Genomic DNA, 27,213 nt, shown 5'->3' with positions numbered 1-27,213 from the left:
TCTTGGTTTTCCTATTTATGTGTGTAGCTTTCCTGCAATGTCTGGTTGACCCTTACCTGCCCAATCACATGTATGAAAAAAGCAAGAAAATATGTTTGGGCATGCTATGTTTATGGGAAGTTTATCAGAAGTATGGAAAGATATAGAGGTGGCACCCCCGTATACTAGAAAGAAAAATGTTTTCTCCAGTTTTTCAGTTCTTTAGAGATAAAAGTGTTCTGATTTTATGCCTGGAGGATAGATGCCTGCCAGCAAACGCAGCTCCACTGCCTTGTACTTCTGCTCTCTGTTGTATCGGGAGTTTTGAAATCTTCATCCTCTCCAGGGTATTATAAGGCAAACCTGCTACTGCCCAGCTACGTGTTCCTCCATTTGTACTCTATACAAAGGTTTCCTCAGCCCTGCCTCATTAATTACCACCCTTGCAGCTGTTCTCCATCTTCAGGAAACTTGTTAAAATTACTTACCTATTGGTAACCATTGCCTGTTCACTGTCAATGTAGGTCTCTACTTTTTTTGTTCCCCCCCAATGGCTTTAATCTCATTTTAATGAGGTCTCCAGAGGGAGAAAAGATAAACTTGTGTATTATCAATCTTGTTTCCCTAATCTGCTTCCTAAAGATCCTAGAATTTTGCTATAGTTGACACCACGGATCCCCTTTCAGGCCCAAGACAGTGGAGACTGTGCTAGACAAGGACCAGATGCCCATGGTGAAGGTGCTGCTCTGCTCAGCAAGCTGGGAAGCACCCAACGTGGCACACAAGGAATGCTGGGGAAATCTGGCCCAAGAGCTCTCCTAAAGGTTTACTCAGGGACTAGTGTAGGCCCACCTTTAGGTCTGGACCATCCGAGAACGGTGGTGCTTACCACTTTGGGGGTCATAGACCTCTTTTGAGGATCTGATGAAAGCTACGATGCCCCGTCTGTGAAAATGCACACGCACAAAACCTTTGCCCTATCCTGTCTGAATTGACTTTGGGGACGTTTAAAGAGTGCTACCCCCAAACAGGGTATGTTGGATCTACTCAGAACCTTTTTTAAACTGTGGAGGCAGTCCTCAGTCTGCAACCCTTGAAAGGCTGGTTTCCCAGACCCACCCTAGATGTGGCCCTAATTGCTTCTCTAGCCATTAGGGTCCTGCCCTGACAGGGAGAAAAACAGGGGCGATCACTTAACGTGAGTGAAGAATACGTTCTAGGGTGATGGCAAATAGCCTCTTGAATCATACTAATATTCTTCTCCTGATGCACTGTGCTAACATATAGGCCTTTCTCAGTTTTCTTATTCAAATGTCAGACACAGAATTGAGAAAGCCATTTCAGCATATATTTTAAAATGAGGGTAAAACTATTATGCACAAACAACCTCTAGGATCACTGGCTTAAAATATGGGCTTGGCTTTTTTTTTTTTCTTATGGAAAAAAGGGATTCTAAATAAGTTGGACACTTGATCTGTCCAATTTGCGCAGGATATTTTGAAATAGGACAGATCGGATCGATTATATCATCTAAGTTGGTTAAATTTCAGACCATACGGAAGGGGGATCTTAAGTTGGGTTCCTGGACTCTAGGGGATCCACAGATGACGGACACGGCAAGGAGGTCACCAAATCCCTGAAACTGTAGACAAAACCTGGTATTTATGTGCTTGTGTACATTATTCTGAATAGTATATCCACACCATATCTCAGAGTCAGCAGATTCTCAAAGGTGGCAACTTCAAAAAGATTACACTGATAATAAAACAAAACAAAACAAAACAAAACAAAACAAAACAAAACAAGAACAATGGAAGCTGCTTCTGGATTTCCCTGGGAGAAACTTACTGTCAGGATTCCTCCATCCTGGCTGTTTAGTAAAGACAGGCACCTTCTGCTCACCTCCACAGCCCAAACCTACAACAATGGGGAGAGGCCAGCAGGAGATTTTAATTTTCTGACAATCTGAATTCTCAGCGGAGCTTCTTCTGAGCACCGTCTCCTTTTTAGCACCACCACACTGTGCCCAGGTTCCCTCACAACACCATCTTTTACTGCTTTTATTCCTCCCCATGTCTGTCTCCCCTAACTCCAGGGCATTACCCTGATAGCAGGAACCACCTTTCATTTGACTTTGTAAACGCAGCACCTCATACTCTGCTCAGCACACCTTGGATACCCAGTCTGTTTTCTGAGTGAATACATGACTGAGTGGTAATCCATCCATCCCTCAGCAGAGCAAAGGGAGAGTGCATCCCTCCAGCCTTTTCCCATTCCACGGCCAGTGTGTGAGTGTACATGCTTCTGTCTCTTCGTGAACATGAGAATGGTTTTATGCCACAGAATGTGTACAGGTTGTCCCAGGGCTCCAGGCAGGGAGACAAGAATGCCATACCTCAGAGACAAAGGGAGCCTGAAGACACAGGTTCATCATGAGTCCCAGGAGTGTGTAGATAACCTCTCTGAACAGGTCCACATCCTTCTCACACCTGGCCTTGGGAAACAAAACAAGGTAACCAATGACCTTTTTGCCTTACAGCTTTTTATGGTCATCTTTTCCCTTGGACAAGGGTCTCAGAGTTCCCCACACTCCCTAAATTGCCAATGTCATGAACCTAAATGATGGTGGAGGATCAGAGACCAGTTCTGTGAGTTAGTGTTGGTCCAGGAGACTTGAAAGGAGTCTCTGGTGCCTCTGCCATGGGACTATGGCTGAGGTTGGTCCTGGGTTTAAAGTGAAGAGTCAGCTGCTGAGACGGGTGATCATTCAACTCCACCAGAAAAATCCTTCAAATCAGGATCAGGCAAGATGGCTAACTAGATGCAGCCAGGTGGAACAGCTCCCACTGAACGACAGAGATGACTGACATGCTCCTAACAGATCTTCAAAGGGAAGGCACTGAGAGTAGATGAAGGGAAGATGCAGAAGCAGGGCGGAAAGGGAGTAACTGGGAATGCTGCATGCAAGCCTATGTACCAAGGCTTGTTCTTGGTCCCCAAAGGCTCTTGGGGAATGGGTGAGTTGAACTGGCAAAGAGCAACCTGATCTCATCATAGGCCTCTGGAACCCTGGCAGGAGAAATCCCCTTGACCAGCACAGACACTCAGCGAGTTGTCAGGGAGAGCTGCTTAGAGAAGTGGTAGGGGTGGCAAGCCAGTTGATGTGGAGCCCAGAGGGTTGGGCGTGGAAGTGTCTGTAGTGGAGCATGGCCAGGGACAGCCATCCCCACTAGGCTCAACTTGCTCCCACAGGAGACTTTAGCCCTCGGGGAATCATCAGACCTGAACTCTGCAGGGTGGTCTTGCCCATCAAACAGGGCCAGTCCAACTTGAGGACCCCTTGCTCTGCTGGCCTCTCCTGGGGCCCCAGCCAGGCCACACCTGCTTGCTGAGCAGTCTTGGGGGCTCTGGGGGCCCACACCATAGCTTCTGCACTGGCAGACCATGCCTGACCAGTGGAGAGCACCAGCAGGGTACCCCATCACCATGCACCAGCCCACGTGCTCCCTCCCCACACTGCAGCTTCCCCTGGGCCCAGGGCAACTCCCCACATCACTTTGCTGGTGAGTGTCTGATCAGGCAGGTTTTGCTTTCCTTGCCCTGCCAGAGCACAAGAGTGCAGTCCTGCCCCTCCTCTTCCCGCTGATCACCATTGCAGATGGAGTCTTGATGGGCACAGCCAGCCCCACCCCTACCAGCACCTTGCCCTTGTGTTAGCATGGCATAGAGTATAGCGGATCCTTCTCCCCCTAGGAGCAACCTCCTCTGCTTGTGAGGCACAGAGAAGGCACAATCTTCAGCATGACCACACACACCATCATCAGCAGGGACCCTCTCCCCCAGCTGCGTTGCCTCTGCCATTGTGGCAAACACCTGCAGGGAGGCAGGCACCCTGACACACTGCTAGCACTCTGCCACAGGTCTTCTGCTGCTGTTGGCATGAGTGAACAAATTAAGGTCCCATTGTCACCACATTATGAAATTCTTGGGCTAACACCACCCAATGGAGTGTAGTGACCAGAGGTTCGGGATCACCTTGGCTCCCCCAGTAAAGTGTATTCTTAACCTAGAGGAGTCAGAAAACAAAGTTGAGGCCCAATACAAGTCCCTCAGAGTTAGAGCATCCAGTCCAGAAGTTGGGAGCTGAATATTGACCTCCTAAAATCTTCTAGAAATAAAGCCAGTCAGCTGAAGCCACCTTATACCACAATAAAACCCTCAAGGTCGTCAAATAAGATAAAAGAAAAAAAATTTATCCAAAGGTCAGCAATCTCAAAGATTGACAGTAGAGAAATCAACAAAGATAAGAAAGAATCCACATGATAAACCTGATAATTCAAAAAGCCAGAATGCCTTCTTTCCTCCAAACAACCATAACACCCCTCCAGAAAGCGCTCTAAACCAGGCTGACATGGCTGAAATGACACAAATAGAATTCAGAATATGAATAGGAATGAAGTTCATTGAGCTACAGGAGTACATTGAAACCCACACCAAGAAAGCCAAAAATCATAATGAAACAATGAAGGAGCTGACAGAGAAAATGGTCCGTACAGAAAAGAACATAACCAACCTGAAAGAGCTGAAAAACCACACTACAAGAATTTCATAATGTAATCACAAGTGTTAATACCAGAATAGACCCATCAGAGGAAAGAATCTCAGAGCTTGAACACAGGCTTTCTGAAATAAGACAGTCAGACAAGAATAGATAAAAAAAGAATAAAAAGGAATGAGAAAAACCTCTGAGGAATATAGAATTATGTAAAGAGCCCCAATCTACATCTAACTGGTGTCCCTGAAAGAGATGAGGAGAATGGAACCAATTTGGAAAACATATTTCAGGATATCATCCATGAGAACTTCCCCAACCTAGCTAGAGAGGCCAACATTCAAATTCAGGAAATGCAGAGAACCCCAGTAAGATACTTCATAAGATCACCCCCAAGACACATAATCATCAAATTCTCCAAGGTCAAAATGAAAGAAAAAATATTAAAGGCAACTAGAGAGAAAGGTCAGGTCACTTACAAAGGAAAGCCCATCAGACTAACAGCAGATCTCTCAGCAGAAACTCTACAACCCAGAAGAGACTGGAGGCCAATATTCAACATCATTATAGAAAATAAATTCCAACCCAGAATTTCATTTCTGGCCAAATTAAACTTCATAAGTAAAGGAGAAATAAGCAAATGGTGAGGAAATTCATTACCACCAGACCTGTTGTACCAGAGCTCCTGAAGAAAGCACTAAATATGGAAAGGAAAGACCATTACCAGCTTCTACAAACACACACTGAAGTACACAGACCAGCATTACTATAAAGCAACCACATAAATAAGTCAGCAAAATAACCATCTAATATCAAGATGATGGGATCAAATCCACACATAGCAATACTAACCTTGAATGTAAACGAGCCAAATTGAGCCAAATGTCCCAAGACACAGAGTGGCAAGCTGGACAAAGAACCAAGATCCACTGGTATGCTGTCTTCAAGAGACCCATCCAACAAGCAATGACACACATAGGCAAAATAACAGGATGGAGAAAAATCTACCAAGCAAATGGAAAACAGAAAAAAAGCAGGCATTGCAATCCTAGTTTTAGATGAAACAGGCTTTAAACCAACAAAGACCAAAAAAGACAAAGAAGGGCATTACACATATTGGTAAAGGGTTCAATTCAACAAGAAGATCTAACTATCCTAAATATTTATGCACCAAACACAGAAACATCCAGATTCATAAAGCAAGTTCTTAGAGACCTTCAAAGAGACTTAGTCTGACACACAATAATAGCAGGAGACTTTATCACCCCACTGACAATATCAGATCACTGAGATAGAAAATCAACAAAGATATTCAGGACCTGAACTTAGCACTGGATCAAATGGGCCTGATGTACATACACAGATTTCTCCAAATGAAAACAACAGAACATACATTTTTCTCATCGCCACATAGTGCACACTCTAAAATCAATCATATTTGGAAGTAAAATAGTCCTTAGCAAATGCAAAATAACTGAAATCTTAACACTCAAATTGGAAATTAAGACTAAGAAATGAACTCAAAACTATATAATTACATGGAAATTGAATAACTTGATCCAGAATCACTTTAGGGCAAATAAACCAATTAAGGCAGAAATCAAGAAGTTCTTTAAAACTAATGTGAACAAAGATACAACATACCAGAATCTCTGGGACATAGGTAAGGTAGTGTTAAGAGGGAAATCTATAGCACTAAATGCCCTAACAGATATTTCTAACTAAAAAGTTAGAAATATCTCATGTTAACAACCTACCACCACAACTAAAACAACTAGAGAACTAAGAGCAAACAAATCCCAAAGCTAGCAGAAGACAAGAAATAACCAAAATCAGAGCTGAACTGAAGGAGACTGATACATAAAAACGTATTCAAAAGATCAATAAATCCTAAAGCTGGTTTCTTGAAAAAATTAATAAAATAGACCACTAGTTAGACTAAAAAAGAAGGAAAGAGAGAATATGCAAATAGACACAATCAGAAACAACAGGGGGGATATCACCACTGACCCCACAGAAATACAAACAATCATCAGAGAATATTATGAACACCTCTATGCACATAAACTAGAAAATCTAGAAGAAATGAATAAATTTCTGGACACATACACCATCCAAAGGCTGAACCAGGAAAAAAATGAATCCCTCAACAAACCAATAATGAGCTCTGAAATTGAGTCAGTAATAAAGAGCCTACCAATCAAAAAAGCCCAGGACCAGCTAGATTCACAGCTGAATTCTACCAGATGTACAAAGAAGAAGTGGTACTATTCCTGCTAAAACTATTCCAAAATATCAAGGAAGAGGGACTCCTTCCTAATTCATTCTGTGAGACCAGCATCATCCTGATTCCCAAACCTGGCACAGACACACACAAAAAAGAAAACTTCAGGCCAGTATCCTTGATTAACATTCATGCAAAAATCCTCAACAAAATACTGGCAAACTGAATCTAGCAGCACATCAAAAAGCTTATCCATCACAATGATGTAGACTACCTCTGGGATGCAAGGTTGGTTCAACATACACAAATAGATAAATGTGATTCATCACAAATAGAACTAAGAACAACAACCATGTGATTATCTCAATAGATGCAGAAGAGGCTTTTGATAAAATTCAACACCTCTTCATGTTAAAAACTCTCAATAAACTACATACTAAAGGAATATACCTCAAAGTAATAAGAGCCATCTATGACAGACCCATGGCCAACATCATACTAAATGGGCAAAAGCTGGAAGCACTCCCCTTGAAAACCAGCACAAGATAAGGATGCCCTCTCCCACCACTCCTATTCAACATAGCATTAGAAGTCCTGGCCACGGCAATCAGGCAAGAGAGAAAATAAAGGGCATCTATATAGGAAGAGAAAAAGTCAAACTACCTCTGTTTGTAGACGACATGATCCTGTATCTAGAAAAAAATCACAGTCTTGGCCCAAAAGCTCCTGAAGCTAATTAACAACTTCAGCAATGTCTCAGGATACAAAATCAACATACAAAAGTCGCTAGCATTCTTATACACCAACATCAGTCAAACCAAAAGCCAAATGAGAAACGCAATCTCATTTATAATTGCCACCAAAAGAAAATACTTAGGAATACAGCTAACCAGGAAAGTGAAAGAGATCTCCACAAGAAGAACTACAAAACACAGTTCAAAGAAATCAGAGATAACACAAACAAATGGAAAAACATTCTGTGCTCATGGACAGGAAGAATCAATATTGTTAAAATGGCCATACTGCCTAAAGTAATATATAGATTCAATGCAATTCCTATTAAACTACCATTGACATTCTTCACAGAATTAGAAAAAACTATTTTAAAATTCGTATGGAACCAAAAAGAAGCCTGAATAGCCAAGGCAATCCTAAGCAAAAAGAACAAAGCTGGAGGCATCACGTTACCTGACTTCAAACTATACTACAGGGCTACAGTAACCAAAACACATGGTACTGGTATAAAAACAGACACATGGACCAATTGAACAGAATAAAGAACCCAGAAATAAGACCGCATACCTAAAACTATCTGATCTTCAATAAACCTGATAAAAACAAGCAATGGGGAAAGGATTCCCTATTCAATAAATGATGCTGGGGAAACTGGCTAGTCATATGCAGAAGATTGAAACTGGACCCCTTCCTTTCACAGTATACAAATATTAACTCAAGATGGAATAAAGACTTAAATGTAAAATCCAAAACTATAAAAATCCTGGAAGATAACCTAGGCAATACCATTCTACACACAGGAACGAGCAAAGATTTCATGACAAAGACACCAAAAGCAATCGCAACCAAAGCAAAAACTGACAAATGAGATCTAATTAAAGAGCTTCTGCACAGCAAAGGAAATTATCAACAGAGTGTACAGACAACCTATAGAATGGGAGAAAGTTTTTGCAAACTATGCATCTGACAAGGGTCTAATATCCAGCATCTATAAAGAACTTAAAAAAATTTACAAGAGAAAAATAAACTACCCCATTAAAAAGTGGGCAAAGGACATGAAGAGACACTTTTCAAAAGACATACATATGGCCAACAAGCACATGAAAAAAAGCTCAATATCACTGATATCATTAGTGAAATGCAAATCAAAACCACAAGATACCATCTCACACAAGTCAGAATGGCAATTATTAAAAAGTCAAAAAATAACAGATGCTGGCAAGGCTGTAGAGAAAAAGGTACACTTATACACTGTTGGTGGGAGTGTGAAGTAGTTCAACCATTGTGGAAGACAGTGTGACTATTCCTCAAAGACCTAAAACAGAGATACCATTTGACCCAGCAATCCCATTAATGGGTATATACCCAAAGGAATAGAAATCTCTTTATTATAAGGACACATGCACATATATGTTCACTGCAGCACTATTCACAATAGCAAAGACATGGAATCAACCTAAATGCCCATCAATGATAGACTGGATAAAGAAAATGTGGTACATATACACCACGGAATACCACAGAGCCATAAAAAAGAATGAGATTATGTCCTTTGCAGGAACATGGGTGGAGCTAGAGGCTATTATCCTTTGCAGATTAATGCAGGAACAGAAAACTAAGTGCCACATATTCTTCCTTGTAAGTGTGAGCTAAAAGATGAGAACACATGGACATATAGAGGGGAACAACACACACTGGGGCCTGCCAGAAGAGAGGAAGGGGGAGAGGATGAGGAAAAATAAATAATAGGTACTAGGCTTAATACCTGGGTAATGAAATAATCTGTACAACAAACCCCCATGACACAAGTTTACTTATATAAGAAACCTAGACATGTACCCCTGAATTTAAAAGTTAAATAATAAATAAATAAATAAATAAATAATTTTTAAAAATTAAAAAAAAATCCTTCAAATCTCCCCAGGGCGAATGAGACTTGATCTGCGGGGCTCTTTAAGGCCAGCAGTGCATAAAATCCATGGTTATAGAAGGGATAAGCCACTGGCGCCATCCAGCACCCACAGAAACAGAATTTTTGGAAAAGCCAGATAACTAAGAAGAAGCTAATGCCCCCAAAGAGGATAAAGACCAATTTTGAATAGAAAAGCTAACATACCAGGAGGCTCAAGCAGCCATCCCCAAATTCCTCACAGGCCGCCATGTGTCTTCGGGCAGTGGGCTCAGCACTGAGGTTTCCCATGATGGCAATGCACTGGCACAGAGCCGAGGAGCTGCTTACCTTGGGATCTGTCTTCTAAATGAGAATCGAGAGAAGGCAGCGCCTCAGAGAGCAGGCAAAGGATGCCGCATGATCTCTAGGTGCATCCCTCACTCACCAAAAGGCCCGCGAACCAACCGGATAGCTTCATGTCACACAGGGGCATCCCTGGGGTCTCACTGGCAACGGATGGAGGCACATAGAGGGGTAAACCCAAAAGGCTCTTGGCCTAGGGCTTAATCCCAGCTCCTCCACCAACCAGCTGGGAGGACCTGGGCAAATCCCTTCCCTTCTCAGAGGCTCCATTTCCATAGCTGTGACATGCTGAGGTGTGGTTATGCTCTCTAAGGGCCCCTGAAACTTCTAAGGTTCATAAGGGATAGGCTCCAGTTGCAACACACTCTCCAAGGAGAAGCCCTGCCCCCCACACTATTCACTGCCTTATCAGCTCAAATTGCTATACTGGTCTTCCTGACAGGATGACTTCCATCTGGGAACAGGGTTGCACGTCATACTTAGTGTCAGCAGGGGACTGATGGAGACTGACGAACTCTATCCACCTTCACTTAAGATGCCACCCATATCCAGCTTTTCCTCCCCTGTAACCAGCGCCATCCATATGCCACCTCCACCTGTCCCTCCTGTAGCTGTTTCAATAACTGAGAATTGTGTAAATTCCAGCTGTGAATAAATGATTAATCAACCGAGAGACAATAGTTGTTCTGGATTGTAAATTGTGTTTAAACAGCCCCATTCACGCTCCTGAGAGTGTCTGTTACAGAGGATGAAAATGACAGTTTGCTCACCAGAACGCCTGTGAGTGCAGGGAGAACACCTGGAAGGTTGGCCTGGAACCAGACTTGGAATCTGTTGAGAAACCATCAGCCAGGATTTATTTTTACATTGCATAAACTATAACATAAATACAGTGTCTCAGACAGTTAATGTTGCAAACTCTAGGTCCATATGATTTAGAGTGTGCATGGACAATTCAGAACCAAAAGAAGAAAAAAGCATGTCACTGTGTATGTAACGTGGCTCTAATTTTTCTGAGTCTGGAGAATTGCCTTTGATGTTAAACAACAGATCTCAGATGGTGGCTCCCTTAAGCAGGAGCTACTGGAATCTCTAGGCTTCTGCCAAGCTGACTTACCCCCAACCCCTGCTCTGAGTCTACAGCGCGTGTGTGCGGTGCGGAAGGCAAATACCATGCAAGCATGTTTACCCATCGGAGCCACTGGGAGGGCCTGGATGCATGCGCATCTCCACACTCTATGGCCACTGTTCCATACCCCGGCCCGTGCCAGCTGGCTGGCCTGCCTGTGAGCACAAGCAGCTCTCTCATCCTATTACCATCTCTAAGCAAGGTGTCCTAAAATTTGTGAGGAAATTTAAAACACAAGATGCACTTTAAAAAAAAGCACCTGAAAAATTATGAAAACTAAGACCCTTACTATCATCCCCAGTAGCTAGACAAAACAAAACAAAACACAAAGCCATGGGGCAGAAGGAGGTCATTACTCATAATGTCACTGGCAACCCCAGAGGAGGCTGCAGTTGACTGTTCATTCTTGCTTGCTGGCTCGCTGGCTTGCTCAGGTTCATTCAACGCAAATTTGCTGGGCAGCTCCTATGTACCAGGCACTGATTAGGAGGGAGGAAGGTTCCTGACACTTGGGAGGCTTGCCTACTGTGAGAGGCACTGCTTTAAGTATGCTGCTGCTTCCAAACCCATGGAGGCCCGGGTCAGCCTCTATGCAGAGTGACTAGAATGGGAGTGGGTGGCTGCAGCCCCCTGGGAGGCATCAGCCCTCCTACTCAGTGAATCTTGCAATACTCACTTGGAGACTTGGCCTAGCCTCTCTGAATACGGCACATTTTTAAAGATCAGACAGTTCAACAAAGACTGAGGAAGAAATGTCAATTTCTATAAATAAAAAAATTACCTTTCTTCCAGAGCCAAGTCTGTGAACAGTCCCATAGCAGTGTTGGCCTCCTTATCCGAGAAATCAAGAAATGACACCAGGGCTTCCAATAATCTGCAAAAAACCATAATAACCTCAGAGGTAGCTGTCCTCCAACTAACAACATCCCAACAGGGTAACCTTGCAAGGAAACCAAAAGAGTCAGCATCCGGGTGAAATAAGCAGAAAGGGTGCCTTGCCATGCCCTCCTAGGAAGCCTAGCTCCTTGCCCACCCAGAGACAGATACTCTTAAGTGGTTGGCTCCACCACTTAATGTGAATCCCCAGAATGCTGAATACTTTTAACCAAAGTTTATTGATTACCGGACGCCAGCTCAGAAGGAGTTTCTGTGACTCTGCCATGTGACTCTGGCTCAGTCAGGTTCATTAACTTAGATGACATCTAAATGGCATGCTTACTAATCTGCTGATGACTAAAGTGGGAGGGCCCCCTAATAAGGTGGGTGACGGAATAAAGATTTAACAAGATTGTGACAGGCTGCTGAATATATTAGATTAAATTTAATAGGGTTAAGTTCAAAGTCCTCCACTTAGAGCTGGAAATTCTGCATAAGTAACAGAATTGTGAGACCTGGTTTATAACTGGTTCCTATGAGAAAGATTTAAGGATTTTTAGCCACTTACAAACACAAAATGAGCAAACAGTCTAACACAGATGCCAAAAAACACCTGATGAAATCTCAGGCTGCCAAAACGGACTTACTGGCACCATGACAATGGAAGTAAGAGTAATTTGTTCATCCAGCAAACTTGCATTAAGCATCTACAAGGTGCTTACTGTGCTCAGTACTGAGCTCCTGGTCTCCTACAGTGATACACATGTAAATAAATAAGATAAACTGTCTTAGGTGATATGTTAGACAGACACATGTTGAGGGTACCAGAGTCTTGCTGGTGGGAGGTGTGGGGATGGAAGTGAAGAAGCCTTCAATAGATGACACTTCAGTGTCTCTTGAAGTGTAGTGTTAGCTATTCATTCGTTTATCCATTTGACTGATCACAATGAACAAGCACTGACTGTGTACCAGGCAATGTGGTCAGTTCTGAGGTCATAATGATGAAACAAGACAATGTCCTGGCTCCAGGCAGCTTGCAGGCCAGTGTCGGGCCCACAGGGATGGGTACAGAGGCATGTCAGGCAAAGCAGCCTGTAGTCACAGACTATGTGGGCATAGAATTGCAGGAGCACATTTGGGGATTGCTGGCATGCAGTTAATGCTTAGGATGTGAGGGGAGAACAGGGGATGGTAGAGAGCTGGACAGAGCCCAGATCCTGGGGGCCTTCTAGGGCCTGCTGGAAAGTCTGTACTTTGCCCTGTAGGCCCCTGTTCTCCAATATGTGGTTGGTGGTGGGGGTCTCTGGGACAGATTCCTCAGTCACTCTGAGTGGGAGGAAGCTCCAGGAGGCTGCTTTTTTATAAAGTCCTCATGTGATTCCTAGCCATTATATTTCTCAGTAATTGGAGAACCAGCCTTACAAGGAATAGTCATTTCAGTGTGTTAAGTAGGAAAATAGCAGAACAGATGTGCATTTTAGAAAAATCCCTTCAGTGTATGGTGGAGGCTGGATTGGAGCAGGTAGTACAAGAGGCAGGAATTCAACCAGGGGAGAACTGTGATTGTCCAGACAATAAAGGCTAAGGGACCAGACTGAGGCAGCAGCAGAGTAAGAGGTACAGTAAAAACACAAAGAGACACTCATGAAGACCTGGAAGAAATGATTGGAGACAGTAGAGGAGAACTAGAAGAAAATGAATTCAGGAGATGCTAAGGAGAAAGAGCTGGCAGCATACTATCTTACGGATGTGGTGAGGGAGAGCCAGGTCACTTCCAGGACATTGGCTTAGGCGACTGGATAGGTGGAGATACCCTCTATGGAGACAGGAAATTCAGGTAGATGAACTGGTGTGAAGGCCATATTTTGATTTATTAAGTCGATGATACTTGTGGATGTTGTGATAGAGATGTCCAGTGGCAGAAGGGCATTTTCATCTCACACTCAACAGAGTGAGACTTATACCCTTTGCCTCTTGACGAAAGCCATGGATGGGAAGAGGGCCAAGGGTAGGATCCTGGGGTCCCTGACTTGGAAGGGTGATAGCATAGGGGGGCTTGCAAAGGAAACCACAAACGAATAGCCAGGAGGTAGGAGAGGGGCCAGGAATCCTGACAATCACTGTGATGGAGTTTCCAGAAAAGTAGTGATCAATAGGACCAAATGCCACAGGGCAGAGAAGGGCAGGGACTTTGACCTTGACATCTTTAAGAAAGACAGATGACAGGCCATCAGATTGGGCTTTTGGGAATATGAATTCCAGTCACCCACATCTATGGTGATGGATCTATTTAGCCACTTATTCTAGGAGTGGTCTGGAGGCCAAATCATCAAAGGAATGATGGAGGTAACAAGGATGCTTAACCTGGAATATATCAGTATTTTCAGATATCTAAAGTACTGGAAAGCTGGGAGGAGTCTGGGCCTGGGCCTCAGTGTATGGAGGCAGAATCAGCCCCAGAATAGTATGGGGCAGGCAACTTGTGCACAGTGTAAGGAGATAATTTATCTCAATCAGAACTGTCCTGAAATGGACAGTTGGCTACCTTGGGAGGTGAGATCCACAGCCTCTCACTAATTGGGGAAAGACTTCTTACACCCAGTCTATTAGCTGCGTTAGTGCCCATCCCGAATCAAATGGAAATCAAAATAATGAAAACTGCTGGCATCTCCCCTGGAGGGCACCATGCACAGGCTGTATGGGGGTACGCAGAGGACATCTATGCTGAGTAGGGCTTGACTGTATGGTTTCTGAGGGCCCAGGTGATGCCACGCTTCTGCAAATCCCTAACATCTTCAGGAATGGATTCCAGTGCTCCTGCTGTCAAAAATAATTTATTTGTTTTACAGTTAGTTCAGATTCATCCTTCACCAATTTAAACCTATTTTCTTCGGTCTTGAAGATGACTGCTAATGAACCTGAATAGCACAGATGAGACAACAGTCTAAGACCATCTTGGCTTTGTCCTGGCAGACATAAGCAGCTAGGCCCCCTCACTATGTGACAATGCACACATCCTAACCGGACTCAGCACCTAGAGAGGACGGTGTGTCCCTTTCTATTTTCTCACATACCCTCTTTTTTGGTGGCAGATTTTCTGCTCTGCTGATAAGCAACTGTCTCTGTGAGTGAACGACAGGTGAGAAAATGCTTTCATGTAACTAATAAATGCAAGGTTACTTCAGTTTAGGACCCTAAACAATATACCCTAAGAGAAAATGATTATAAAAATATTATTGAGCCTTTATCATACCATGTGTCAGGCTTAATTGATGTTAGTTGCTTTTTTTTTTTTTTTTTTTTTTTCCTGTAGCAGATGCTGTTTGCTGGCTAACCTCACAGATATTCTCCATTCCCTTCTATTCTTCCTAACTCTACTACAGAAGAAGTTGGGACCATTTTTTTTTCCACTAGGGGTAGCATGTGACACAATTCTGTCCAAAGAGAAATAGGCAGTAGGTTTTCTTGATAAAAGGGACCGATCCAGCTGGTATTGACCTGTCTTAAAGAAGGATGTGAAGCTTGGAGTTGCAGCAAGAGGGAAGGTATGACCATGTGAGGAAGGTCAAGAGAAGGGCAGAGACTTTGACCTCGACGTCTTTAAGCCACTGCACCAATAGCTGCTATCTTTAGTCTCATTTTATTAGGTGACAAAACAAGCCAGGCTTTATTTTGCTTAAGCTCCTTTTGCTCAAGTATTCTGCACAATGCAGCAGAAAAAATTCAACTGCATCACCCCCCGTGTCATCATAAGTGAGTGATGCAGATGAGATGCCGGGGCCCGTCCATGCTAAATAACTTTCCTGGGTCACACAAGCAGAGACATGCAGGGAATTGAAACTCAGTATGCTTAAGACTAAAACCCAGCACTTTTCACAAAATGACACTGGCCCTTGGCCAGCACACATTCATGCCTTCAACCTCTTCTCTGAGGATAAACATTGTGGGAGGAACGTGATACGTGTGCTGCCGTGACGGTCATGGGGCTACGTGCAGCCCCGTCTTGCTTCAAACTGCCTCGTTTCATCACAGAGAACCCATTCTGTCTCGTTCAACTGGAGATGAACGTTAAGGAGGCTAGTGGGCATAAAAGTAAAAAGCTGAGGTTTCTCTGACTGTCTTAGAGAGAGTAGGCAGGACCACCCGAGGTGATCATGAACGCCACTCTCCGAGACACTGGAAAAATGCACATTGAAGCTCAAGCAATTCAAAGATAGCTTGAGGGGAAAAGCTCATGATAGCTATAGCTACATTTACTCAAAGAGACAAAAACAATATTAAAAAATACGATGAAGGTATCGAGGAAATGACTGCAGAGTCATTTGAAATGCGAAATGTGCTTTTGGGGAATTGAACTCCACTAACAATCTGCATCTGCCGTGCAGCCTGAGCTTCAGTGGGTTGCCAAAGCCTTTCCTGGGAGCCACTGAGGCTGCGACCGGGCCTGGAAGGGGAGCCGTAGGCAAGGCTTAATAACCATCCTGTCACGGCACACATGGACCTACATACCAAATTGGACAGTGTGGGAGGGCTCAGCAGGGTCCCAAAAAGATCTGGAAGGAACAGGAGCCAGTTGCAGCAGGTTTGGCTCCTTTTCCCACTGGGAACACAGAGAGGAGCTGGGTCCTCAGAACAGTATCTGGGGGCCAGCCTAGTTGGGTGAGATTCCCTTGGTTCCTTGCTGCAGTTCTTCCTGCCCCATGAGTGACATGAGGTAATAAAGCTTACCTTGCCTACCCTGCAGGATGAGGGGAGATAAAACAAAATAGCAGTGAATGAAAAAACTCAGAAGGGTCATCTCCTGTTTTTAGATTGTGTGAGAAACATTTATAAAGCAAGCTACAATAATCGCCACTATTTCTGTTAGATTGAACCACATGAAATGGCTGGCATGCAACCTTTTAGATCTAATAAGTGGCAATTTCATATGTTCAAACTAATCATGTAAAGATAAATAAACTGAAAACTTAGTAAGGTAAAAGTAAATAAATAAGTAAAACAAGTAAGCAAAATAACAAATAAATAAATGATTTAAAAAATAAACTAATAAATTATAAAGGACGGGGCAGAATCACTGTGGTTCAGTAATCTTTCTAGAAAGTCTACTTAGGGGACACACATTCTATGCCCATAGTCTTACACTTTGGAAAGACCTCCATGCAACAATATTTGAAATGTTTTATTTATTCATACTCCATCTTGTTCCAGAAAGGGTTTAAGGACACATAGAATAAGATAGGATTACCTCAAATAAGAATGAAAGAAGAAAAGGAATGGCAGGAACAGGGTAGAGATAGGACTGAGGCCAAAGACGGAGAAGCAAGTGACCTATTTTAAGGTGGGGCTCCTGATCTGGCTACAGAAGCACTGCCATTTGCACCATTTGTGGGATGGGGACGAGCCAGTTGCTCAGGAGAAGTGAAACCGTCCATGGTACCAAGTTCGGACAGGAGTCTGTCCCAGAGGTCCTCATGACAGAGCACTCTTGTCAAAGGCTCTTTCTGTTATTGATCCTTCAAGTCACACAACAGAGATATGAGGGGAGACAGGCATGCCTGAACTTGTCAAGTGATGACACAAGATGTCCCAGGAAAATCCTGCCAGCAGAGGCTTACCTGGTCAGGTCAAGGTGGTTGATGATCAGGCTCCGTCCGCTCTCAGTCTGGGCGAGCTGCAGCAGCAGGGCAAAGCTCTGCTGCTGGATGGCCAGGACCTTGGAGGACAAGAGGGCGGCCAACAGCCTGGCTCTGTCATGGTGCATCACTAGCACACGCTGGTTTTCCTCTGCAAAACACAGAGGTTGCGTGTCTTGTGCATGCCATCATGGCAATTAAACTAGCTCTGTCGCCCTCTATCCTAATGGGAAACTCAACTGGTGCCCACTCATTTGAAGGCAGAATAATGAAGTGTAAGAGTGTGGATTCTAGAACCAGACTGCTGGGTCCGAATGCCCAGGGGAGCGACCTTACCAATGAACTCTTGTGCTCCCTGGTTTCCTCATCAGTAAAATGAGGATTACGTTCCTACCTACAGGGACATCATGAGGATTAAATAAGTTAGTATATGAGTGTGCCAGACAGGGACTGGCACACATAAATCAACTGTGTCATTATTGTCAAACTTCCTTGGTGTGTGGTATCTGGAAACACTAGCAAAGGGAAATAAATCAGTTTAATTGTGGAACGTCTTTAGGCCATCAATATTCATACAATGGCTAGAGTAGTCATTTGAGGAAATGTTATCCAGGAAACTAGAATATCACATGAGAGCACTAATGAATAAAGTGTGCCCTCCTTCCTAGAACATAAGCTCTTCCAGGGTGGTGGCAGTAGATTTATCCCCTTTCATCTGCTTCATTTTCTGACCAGGTACATGAATTTGTTTGAAACTGCAGGGTACAGACTGCAGTATGAGGCTAAGCTAGGAAACAGAGCAAACTGGATCTCAAAGGGGTGGGCCCCATCACTTGGACCTCATCACCCTTGGCTTTCTTCCCTCCTGTACTGATTGCCCATTTACACACAGCACACAGCATCCAGTAGAAGACACATACCAGGTCTCTTCTAGCCCTGAAAGAGCCAGAGTAACAGGACTACAGGATCCTATGTGTAGCCCACATATCAAACCATGTTTTCGTTGCAAACATTACATCTCAATCCTATACTTCACCTATAATTACTCTTGTCCATGTAAGATAGGATCTACTGATTTCTGAAATGGAAAGGTCCTTGTTGATTATATATTTTGTTCTTATACTAGAAAAGTAGCTTGATATAAATAATTCAAACAACACAGAGTTAGTTGATACCCCCTCCAGGTACGCCCGTTCCCCAAAGGAGCTATTATTCACCCCTCATATAAATAATGTGTAAAATATTATACATCCTACCCTGTAATTGGCTTCTCTTCCCAACTCCACAATAGATCACTGACTTATTTTCATGTCCTTACTTTTAAGCATTCCCTTGCCCTTCTGAAAAACTGCTTTGCATTTATTGAGTTAGATATATCAAGATTTTATTGACCTGCGATACAGCATTTACATCACAGGTATCCGAAAATATTTTTCAGATGATAAAAAAATGTAACTTTAAGGTTCACAGAAACAATAAATAGGTTCACAGAAAGAATAAACAGATTGTTATGTCAGATTCACACTGAGTAGACATACCATTGCCAAGTCCTGCCTTCCTCGCCCTCCTGTAGGGGAGTTTGCAAAAACACTGCCCTAAGCTGGTGCAGGGTCTTACACAGAGTGGAAAGGCACCTTGATGATGACAGTAGTCTGGGCATAACTCCCCTTAATTCTTGTCAGGAAATAGGCCCCCTGATTTTGTATTGTCTAGATTTTCAAGAGCTTAATTTCTTAAGTTCTTGATTCCTCTACTCTACTAAAGAGGAAAAAAAAAGGTATTATCTCCTACTTAACATCTCAGAGTATGCAAACTGCATTCACAAGCTCTATTGCTGGCTCCCCACAGTAGCCCTGTGAAAAGGAGACATAGCTATCATTATCCCCATTTTCAGTGTTTCTGTCCAGGGTCAAACTTTTTCCTATGAAACACACTTTTTAAAAATGACAGAAGTAAGTAAAATTTGTATTTATGTTCAAGTTACAAAAGTGATTAAGAAAGATTATACAAAAACGTAATGAACTCTGGAAGATGCAAATATTTGAAAAGCCTAAGAGTTAGCACAGTAAATAAAATGCCCATGGCATTCTACTGTCTCAATAATAGATGCTAATCAGTGTCTGAAGATATTGGCGGGGATGATTGTAAATCTCAGGATGCTGGAAAGGTACTGTGGTTAGCAAAAAGGAACAATATTTTAGGCTGACAAGAAAAGAAAAACTCCATCTACCTCATTGCCAGTGCACAAACAGAAGTCATGAGTCTGCAAAGAGCAGGAGGAGAGGAGAGAGGAGACCACTCATTATGCTGACAACCTCCTCCCTTCACCAACCTTGCTCCTCATCTGTCTACCTTGCTTTTGATCCATAAGCTTTCCTGGAGGGAGTGGGTGTGTGCGGAAGTCTAGACATCAGCTCTCCAGGGCTTGGTCTTTGGGGAGGACAGTCCACCCAACGGCGTAGTTCCTGCACGCAGCGCATTAATGGTGATCAACGGTGATTACCCAGGCTTACCGTTCCCGCTGCACACTGCTTGCCAGAGCTTGAGAACAGACACACAGACCATCTCTTCGACTGCATCGTTTCCTGCTGTGGAAAAACACCTAGAATGGACAAAGGAGAGCTATCTTAAAAGTCTGAAAATCAGTCTTGATTTTCTTTTCCATTTGGTTTTATTTCACCCCTAGATTCACCAAATACAGGTTTGAGAAAGTATAGTTTTATAATCCAGAGCCATGGGTCACCATGATCAATCACGGAACCATGAGTCCCAGGCCACGGATGCAGACTGAGGAAGCCAGGGCTGTACAGAGGCTGGGCAGTGAGCCAGGGCCATGGGCGATGGCTGCACTGGGACCAATGAACTGTGGCTGAGCACACAGACACGTACTGGTGACTCCAACCCACACGGGTATCCTAAGCCTCAGGAAGCACACCAGAACAACTGAAATGAAAATACAGTCACTTTAGCAAACTGCATCCTACCATACAGGTCTTTCTTCAAATGAAATTATAAATGGGATTGGCCCATTTATACTTATATCACTTCCTGATATGATCAGCAAATTCCAAAAGAAGAAATGAACAAATGACAACCTGGCAAAAACTGGTGGGAAAGCAGCAAGAATGATAATTTCTCTGACTTTGAAGAGCGTAGAGGAGCCCTGGGAAGTGCTGCTGTTCCTCTCTCTTCAATTGTTTCCTTTTTTTGAGACTGAATCTGGTTGTATCACCTAGGCTGGAGTACAGTGGCATGATCTCGGCTCACTGCAACCTCCACCTCTCAGATTCAAGTGATTCTCATGCCTCAGCCTCCTGAGCAGCTGGGATTACAGGTGCCCGCCACCATGCCCAGCTAATTTTTGTATTTTTAGTGGAGTCGGGGTTTCACCATGTTGGCCAGGCTGGTCTCAAACTTCTGACCTCAAGTGATCCGCCCGCCTTGACCTCCCAAAATGCTGGGATTACTGGCATGAGCCACCACGCCCAGCCTCAATTGTTAACTGCAGTGTAACTCCAATGTCTTGAGGGAAAGCACTCAAAGATGTTCGTGTAGTAGCTTTGCACTCCTGGAGAGCCCCCCACTACTGACTGAAGGGTGGTAATGTTCAGAAACGTGACTGTCTATGTGCCTCGTGTCTGATTTCATAAGCAGTGGTTATCTTCCCTTGCTTTGATGCTGGGCTGTCTCTATGAACATCCCTACCTTCTTATGACCTCGTTGTCACTGATGATACTAAATCCATTGTGCGTTCTGAATAAAGTTTGTTCTGTGCCTGAAACAGATACAAAGAAAACCACTTCAGACTCCCAAACTGGCTGGCTGGTGTCTAGCTGCAACACAGCCACCTGCTAATGAGAAACCTAATATGGAATGTCACGGTACCCATGTGAATGGTTTGGCAGGAACAAATAAACTTTACATTTTGAAAAATACAATGGTCAGCAGCCTCTCAGTGTCAGAGGCCTCAGTGCCTCTCAGGCAGAGGGACTGTTTAGAGAAGGAGAGCAGAGCTGGGGTGGCCCCGAGGGCTATCTGCACAGCTCATCATTCTGTAATCTTCAGAGAGTCTCCCAGAGCTGCTTAACCTATGGGAAGTACCAGCATATCCATCTGTTCTTAAATATTTATTTCAAAGCTATTTCCAGGCTCCAGAGAGGAATTTATAATCTCCAAGAAACTGCTGAAGGGGATATTTGTGTGCCCTCCATTGTACACTAAAGAGAAGTCAGACACTCCATCTATTTGTACAAACAACATGCTGTCACTGAGTATAGAGATTATTTAAGCCTTGGTAACAATGTTTACAAGAGCTAGTAAAAGAGAACAGTATGGCCCACATTAGTAGGAGAGCTGATGTTTGCTCTGAAACCATTTTCACATCCTATGCAGCCATTAATTGTAACTGGGTGAACCTTACAGTTTAACCTACAAAATTCTGTCTTCCATTCCTCCACAGTGGAGGGAAGGTGTACGAGGTGGTATGGAATGCTTGAGGTGTCTGTGGGGTATGTGTGGAGTACATGCAGGATGTGCATGGGGTGTGTGGAGAAAATGTGAGGGTGGAGTGTGCGCAGGATATGTGGACTGACATGAGTACTTATGGTGTGAGTGCACTGTGTGTGGTATGTGGTGTGTGTGTAATACAAGGATATATTCAAGTGAGTGAAAGCTGAGTGCATGCGTGGTGTATGTAAGTATATATCGAGTGTGTGCCACGTGTATGTGTTGTGTTGTGTATGTTTATTGCATGTGTGCTAAGTGTACGCATGCTCTGTAGAGAGGATGGAGCAGAAGTGGGAGGACATTTCTTGTGCACCCCTTTTAGCAGCTACATTAGCGTATATCTTTAATCAATATTTGTGGAAGGAAGGGAGGGATTCTTGGCCTGGTAAAGGCAGACCTCTGAATGTGTCCCTTCACACTGACAGCACTCATGAGATCACACACATCTCTGGCTTACACTCATTTATCATTTCAGTCAGGATCTCAATCCCCCCGGCATAGAACAAGGGGATCTGGTCAGGCTTGGAAAGGGTCTCCAGGAGGTTCTTGGTGGTCACGGCTGTGTTCTTTCCTGAATCCAGCAGTTCGTGGGCTTCCTTTTCTTGAAGGTCTGCTTTTTCCTGAAGATCTACTTGATTCAGGTAATCTAGAAAAACAAGAAAGGAAAGCAAAACAAAACCCTAACAATCAACAATACCACACAAGAAGCAACCTTTTTTTTTTCCTTTCTTTTGAGGATGCGAGTTTGAGAAGCATAAAGCATTAAAATAATTAAAACTCTTCGTTAGCAAGGAAAATTTTAGAAACAGTCTAAATCTACAACCAGAATCTTAAACCTTGTTGGGGATTCAAGGGAGTCTAAAAGTGTCTAAGGGAGGATGGTGTAGAAAATGAAGAAGGAAAATATTACTATTTGCAAGGGAGCACAGCAAACAGAGGAGCAGAGTGGGCCGGTTAACACAGAGGACCCAACTGTGCAGGAAAGAGGGTCCGCTGCTGCCTAGTGGCCAAGGGCAGTGAAAGCATGGAAGGTATTCTAAGGCAGGGGGCAGAGGGAGGTAGAGTTCAGATGAAGGACCTCAGCAGGAACGCGCTCACCTTTCACCTGGGTTTGCAGCTTGGGGTTTATTTCTAAGATCTTCTTATAACACTCTCTAGACTGGAAAAAAGAAACAAGACCTTGAAGAGTGGTTGGGGTAAAGGTGATTATGAGAAAGACACTGGGTGTCATTGGGCTTGGCTGCTTCATTATTTTCTCCTCACCTCCTCCTGCTCCCAGTGCAGGAGGCAGGCATAGGAACACAATGTGCATTTGACATTTTTGTTCAGGCGTCTCCAGTTCTAGGGGGCAACATGAATTATTTCAAAATTAGTTTTAAAGAATTTTAGATGCTCATGATGAAAAATATCCAGTCCTAAATTCTTGTGGATCATGTCTGTCTGGGATAGAAATAATCATAAAGTAAACGCAAAACTTAGATATGATATTTGCACTGAGAGAGAAAGGAGGCTGTCAAATACATCCATAGGGAGTTAGGAAATAAATGAAGCTAGAGGCAATGTTGACAGAGACTTGGGAATAGGAAAAGAGAACTGCCTAGTTAAATGTACAAGCTGCGAAGAGAACCGGTAAGGGATACATTTATTGGCCACATAAGAGTCAGCTGGAAAACTCAAGAGTGAGGGCTTCTCATTGAGGAAACTGCTAGATAGAAAGTTACCAGAAAAAGGAAGATTCTAGTTCATAGGATTCCTGGGCTTAGGGCAGTATTTCTCACAAGAATATAAGAACTGCCCAGAGTATAATCTAACTAGTCACCTAGAGAAAACGCTCAGAAAAAACAAAACAAAACAAAACAAAACAAAAAAAACAGTTCTGAGATAATCTTGAAGGTTCAAGGTTCAGCTAGAAGACTAGAGTCAAGAAACAAACTGAAGGAAAACAATAACACATTAAAGTAGAGAACAGTGTCGCAGGAACAGAAGTCTATATATCAGAGTGACCCTGTATCCAACTTCTCTTCAACCCTAGATCTAATCTAGCAACAATTTTTGTTGGCTTCACTGTCAGTAAATATCCAAAATCCCACCACTTCTTACCACCTCCATCACCACCAGCCTGGTCCCCATCACCACCTCTTGCTTGGATATTTATTGCAATAGCCTTATCACTCATTCTCTGTTCTTATCTTACCATGCCAAAACACATGCTCGGCATGGCAGTCAGAGTAATCCTTTAAAATATGTCAGATCATTTAATTCCTTTACTCAAAATCCTCCAATAAAGCTTGAAGATCACTCAAAGTAAAAGCCAAAGTCCTTTGAAAAGCCTGTAGGGCCCTACAGGATCAGCCCCTTCTCTACCCTTATCACCTGTTTGACCTCATCTCCTGTTGCTCTCCTCTTGCTGGCTGCATTCTAGCTATCCCTCCACCAGGAATTTATTCCCTTATATATCCACATGGTTTGCTCACTTCACTCCCTCCATTCCTTTAGAAAGCCTTTTCTTACCACTCTATATAAAACCAGTCTCATCTTTACTGCTTCCTGATTTTTCTCAATACTACTTACCACTACCTAACATAGTACATGTAACACGCTACACATCTATTTGATTGTTTTTTGTCTCCTGGTCACCCTTACCCCAAGAACATTAGTTCCATGAAGCCAAGGACTTTGTCTAGTTTCACTGATGTATTCTTTATTGCCTGTATTAACAGTGTCTGACACATAGAAAGCATGCAATAAATATCTGCTGAATGAATGAATTGAATGAGTAAATAAAAATTGGTGGACAGGGAAAGATTAACATTTTCTTTATTCACATTTCTTTTATTTGGTTTTATTACAATAAGCCTGTATTACATTTACAATTAAAGTCCAACAAACTTTTAAAAAATGTACAATATGAAGGAATTTATTTTAAAGACATATCTTATAAATGGGAAGACATCCTATGTTCATGGATAGGAGGACTTAATATTGTTTAGATAGCAGTACTTGCCAAATTGATTTATGAATTCATGTAATACCCATCAAAATTCCATCTGGTTTCTTTGCAAAAATCGACACGATAATCTTGAAGTTCATATAGAAATTTGAGAGTACCAGAATAGTTAAAACAATCTTGAAAAAGTAGAGGAACAAAGTTGAAGGCTCTCACTTCTCAACTTAATACAAAGCTACAAAAATGAAGACACTGTGGTACTGGCACAAGGACAGACATGTAGATCAATGGAATAAAACTGGAAGTCCAAAAATAAACCCATATATTTATGGTCAATTGATTTTTGACAAGGGTGCCAAAATCACTCAATGGTAATGGGACAAGTAGACATCTACATGCAAAAGAGTGAAGTGGAACCCTTACCTCACATCATACAAAAAATGAACTCAAAATGGATTGGAGATAGCTAAATTTAAGAGCTAAAGCCATAAAACTTTTAGAAGAAAATATAGGTATACATCTTCCTGACCTTGGATTAGATGATCATTTCTTAGATGTAACACCAAAATCACAAGCAACCAAAGAAAAATAGGTAATTGAGGCTTTATCAAACTTAAACATTTTTGTGCCGCAAAGAACATCATCAAGAAAATGAAAAGGCAATACAAGGAGTGGAAGAAAATATTTGGAAATCATGTATCTGATAAGAAACTTGTATTCAGAATATATAAATAACATTTACACCTCATTATAAAAAAAGATATTTCTCCAGAGAAAATATATAAATGGCCAACAAGTACATGAAAAGATCCTCAACATCATTAGTCACCAAAAAAATGCAGATCAAATACCACAATGACATATCACTTCACACCCACTAGAATAGCTATAATAAAAAAATAAGTAACAAGTATTGAAGAGGATGTGGAAAAACTGGAACCCTCATACACTACTGGTAGGAATGTAAAATGCTGCAGCCATTTTCAAAAACAGTTTGGTAGTTCCTCAAAAGGTTAAACATAGAGTTACCATACGGCCCTGCTATTCCACTTCTAGATATACACCCAAGAGGACTGTAAACATAAAAAAGAAAACCCTGCACATGAATGTTCATAGCAGTGTTATTCATAGCAGGCAAAAAGTGGAAACAACCCAAATGTCCATTAACTGATGAATAAATAAAATATGGTATCAAACAATGGAATATTATTCAGCAATAAAAAGGAATGAAGAACTGATACACACTACAACATAAATGTACCAGGCAAACATTATACTAAGTGAACAACCTCAGTTACAAAAGACCACAGATCGTATGACTCTATATGGAATCTACAGAACAGGCAAATGTATAGAGACAGAAAGACTGATGGTTGCCTAACGTTGAGATGGGGTTGGGGGAAGGGGACTGACTGCTAATGGGTATGGGGTTTTTCTAGGAAGGGATGAAAATTTTTTAAAATTGATTGTGGTGATGGCTGCCTGACTCTGTGAATATACTAAAATATACTACTGAATCATACAGTTTTTAGTATATTCTACAGATGAATTGTGTGGTATGTGAATTATATCTCAATAAAGCTACTTTAAACGATATATAATATCTTAGTATGGATAAACAGGTAGATAGACAGGTTGATTGATCTGCATGGTTACTTTTGGGTGATGAGGTTACAACAAATTTTGTTTTCTCTTTTTGCTCATGTCTTTTCTCTCCACAGACTGAACAAACACTGGTAGAGGATGTTGCAGAAGAGAGTCCTACAGCTGGTGGAGTTGAACTAACTGACACCCAAAATTCTTCCCAACTTTAAGATCTTGAGCTTTACCTTGGAAAATACTAAAGGATGGATTAATACCTAATCAGCTTGGAGAATCATGGTTCTCCTCTAGCACAATTGGGAGCATCAGTCTGTGATCAAACATGTCAATTACATTCCTCTAAGAACTTACCACACTGTAGTTCTTTAGGGCCAGGTTGGCTTTTCCCATGTGAAAATATGCTTTTGTGCATTTTTCATCACACTGCATAAAAGAGAATGACTGATCAGAAGTTTTAGAAGATGTGAAGTCATTAGCCACTCCCCTCACTATACAGCTAAAAGAGTTAAGGCGAAACTTTGATTCTCAGGGCAACTACCAGGGTTGACAAAACTTTTTTATGCATTTGTGACCAAACTAATTGATGCCTGCAAGGAGCCTGGATGCAGCAGCAAGCTCTTCACCAAATTAATTAATGATACCTGCCAGTTTTCATTTCCATTTAATGAGATGCAATCAGGAAGCAAACCCTCAGTTTAGAAGAGCTCTTAACACTGGCAGAACATTAGAATCATCTAGGATGCTTGTAAAAATCCTGCCGGCCCTGCACCCCATGT

The 27,213-nt window shown here is 42.6% G+C and overlaps 1 protein-coding gene across 17 annotated transcripts in view; it reads right to left on the bottom strand.

The window, feature by feature from the left end:
* The window catches only part of TTC12 (tetratricopeptide repeat domain 12), a 51,793-nt gene that overhangs the window by 4,588 nt on the left and 19,992 nt on the right, over positions 1–27,213 (bottom strand). For 7 of the 17 annotated variants that reach the window (XR_010129198.1, XM_004052150.5, XM_063693532.1 and 4 more), the window contains 11 exons: positions 26,789–26,860; positions 22,987–23,047; positions 22,346–22,534; positions 21,088–21,157; positions 19,896–19,984; positions 17,365–17,533; positions 11,655–11,747; positions 10,515–10,575; positions 9,607–9,744; positions 2,375–2,473; positions 1,828–1,896 (listed from right to left, as the gene is read on the bottom strand). Coding sequence is in view for 16 of the 17 variants with exons in the window: in XM_004052150.5 (XP_004052198.4) it covers positions 1,828–1,896; positions 2,375–2,473; positions 9,607–9,744; positions 10,515–10,575; positions 11,655–11,747; positions 17,365–17,533; positions 19,896–19,984; positions 21,088–21,157; positions 22,346–22,534; positions 22,987–23,047; positions 26,789–26,860 (1,110 nt within the window). In the remaining variant the exon portion in view is untranslated. Of the gene's footprint in view, positions 1–1,827; positions 1,897–2,374; positions 2,474–9,606; positions 9,745–10,514; positions 10,576–11,654; positions 11,748–17,364; positions 17,534–19,895; positions 19,985–21,087; positions 21,158–22,345; positions 22,535–22,986; positions 23,048–23,151; positions 23,230–26,788; positions 26,861–27,213 lie in introns of all 17 variants that reach the window. The other 10 variants (XM_055356232.2, XM_019037471.4, XM_055356231.2 and 7 more) reach the window with 6 other exon arrangements.

Source organism: Gorilla gorilla, chromosome 9 (assembly GCF_029281585.2).
Source record: "Gorilla gorilla gorilla isolate KB3781 chromosome 9, NHGRI_mGorGor1-v2.1_pri, whole genome shotgun sequence".
Classification (NCBI taxonomy): Eukaryota; Metazoa; Chordata; class Mammalia; order Primates; family Hominidae; genus Gorilla; species Gorilla gorilla.
This window is presented reverse-complemented; position numbering and strand designations above follow the sequence as displayed.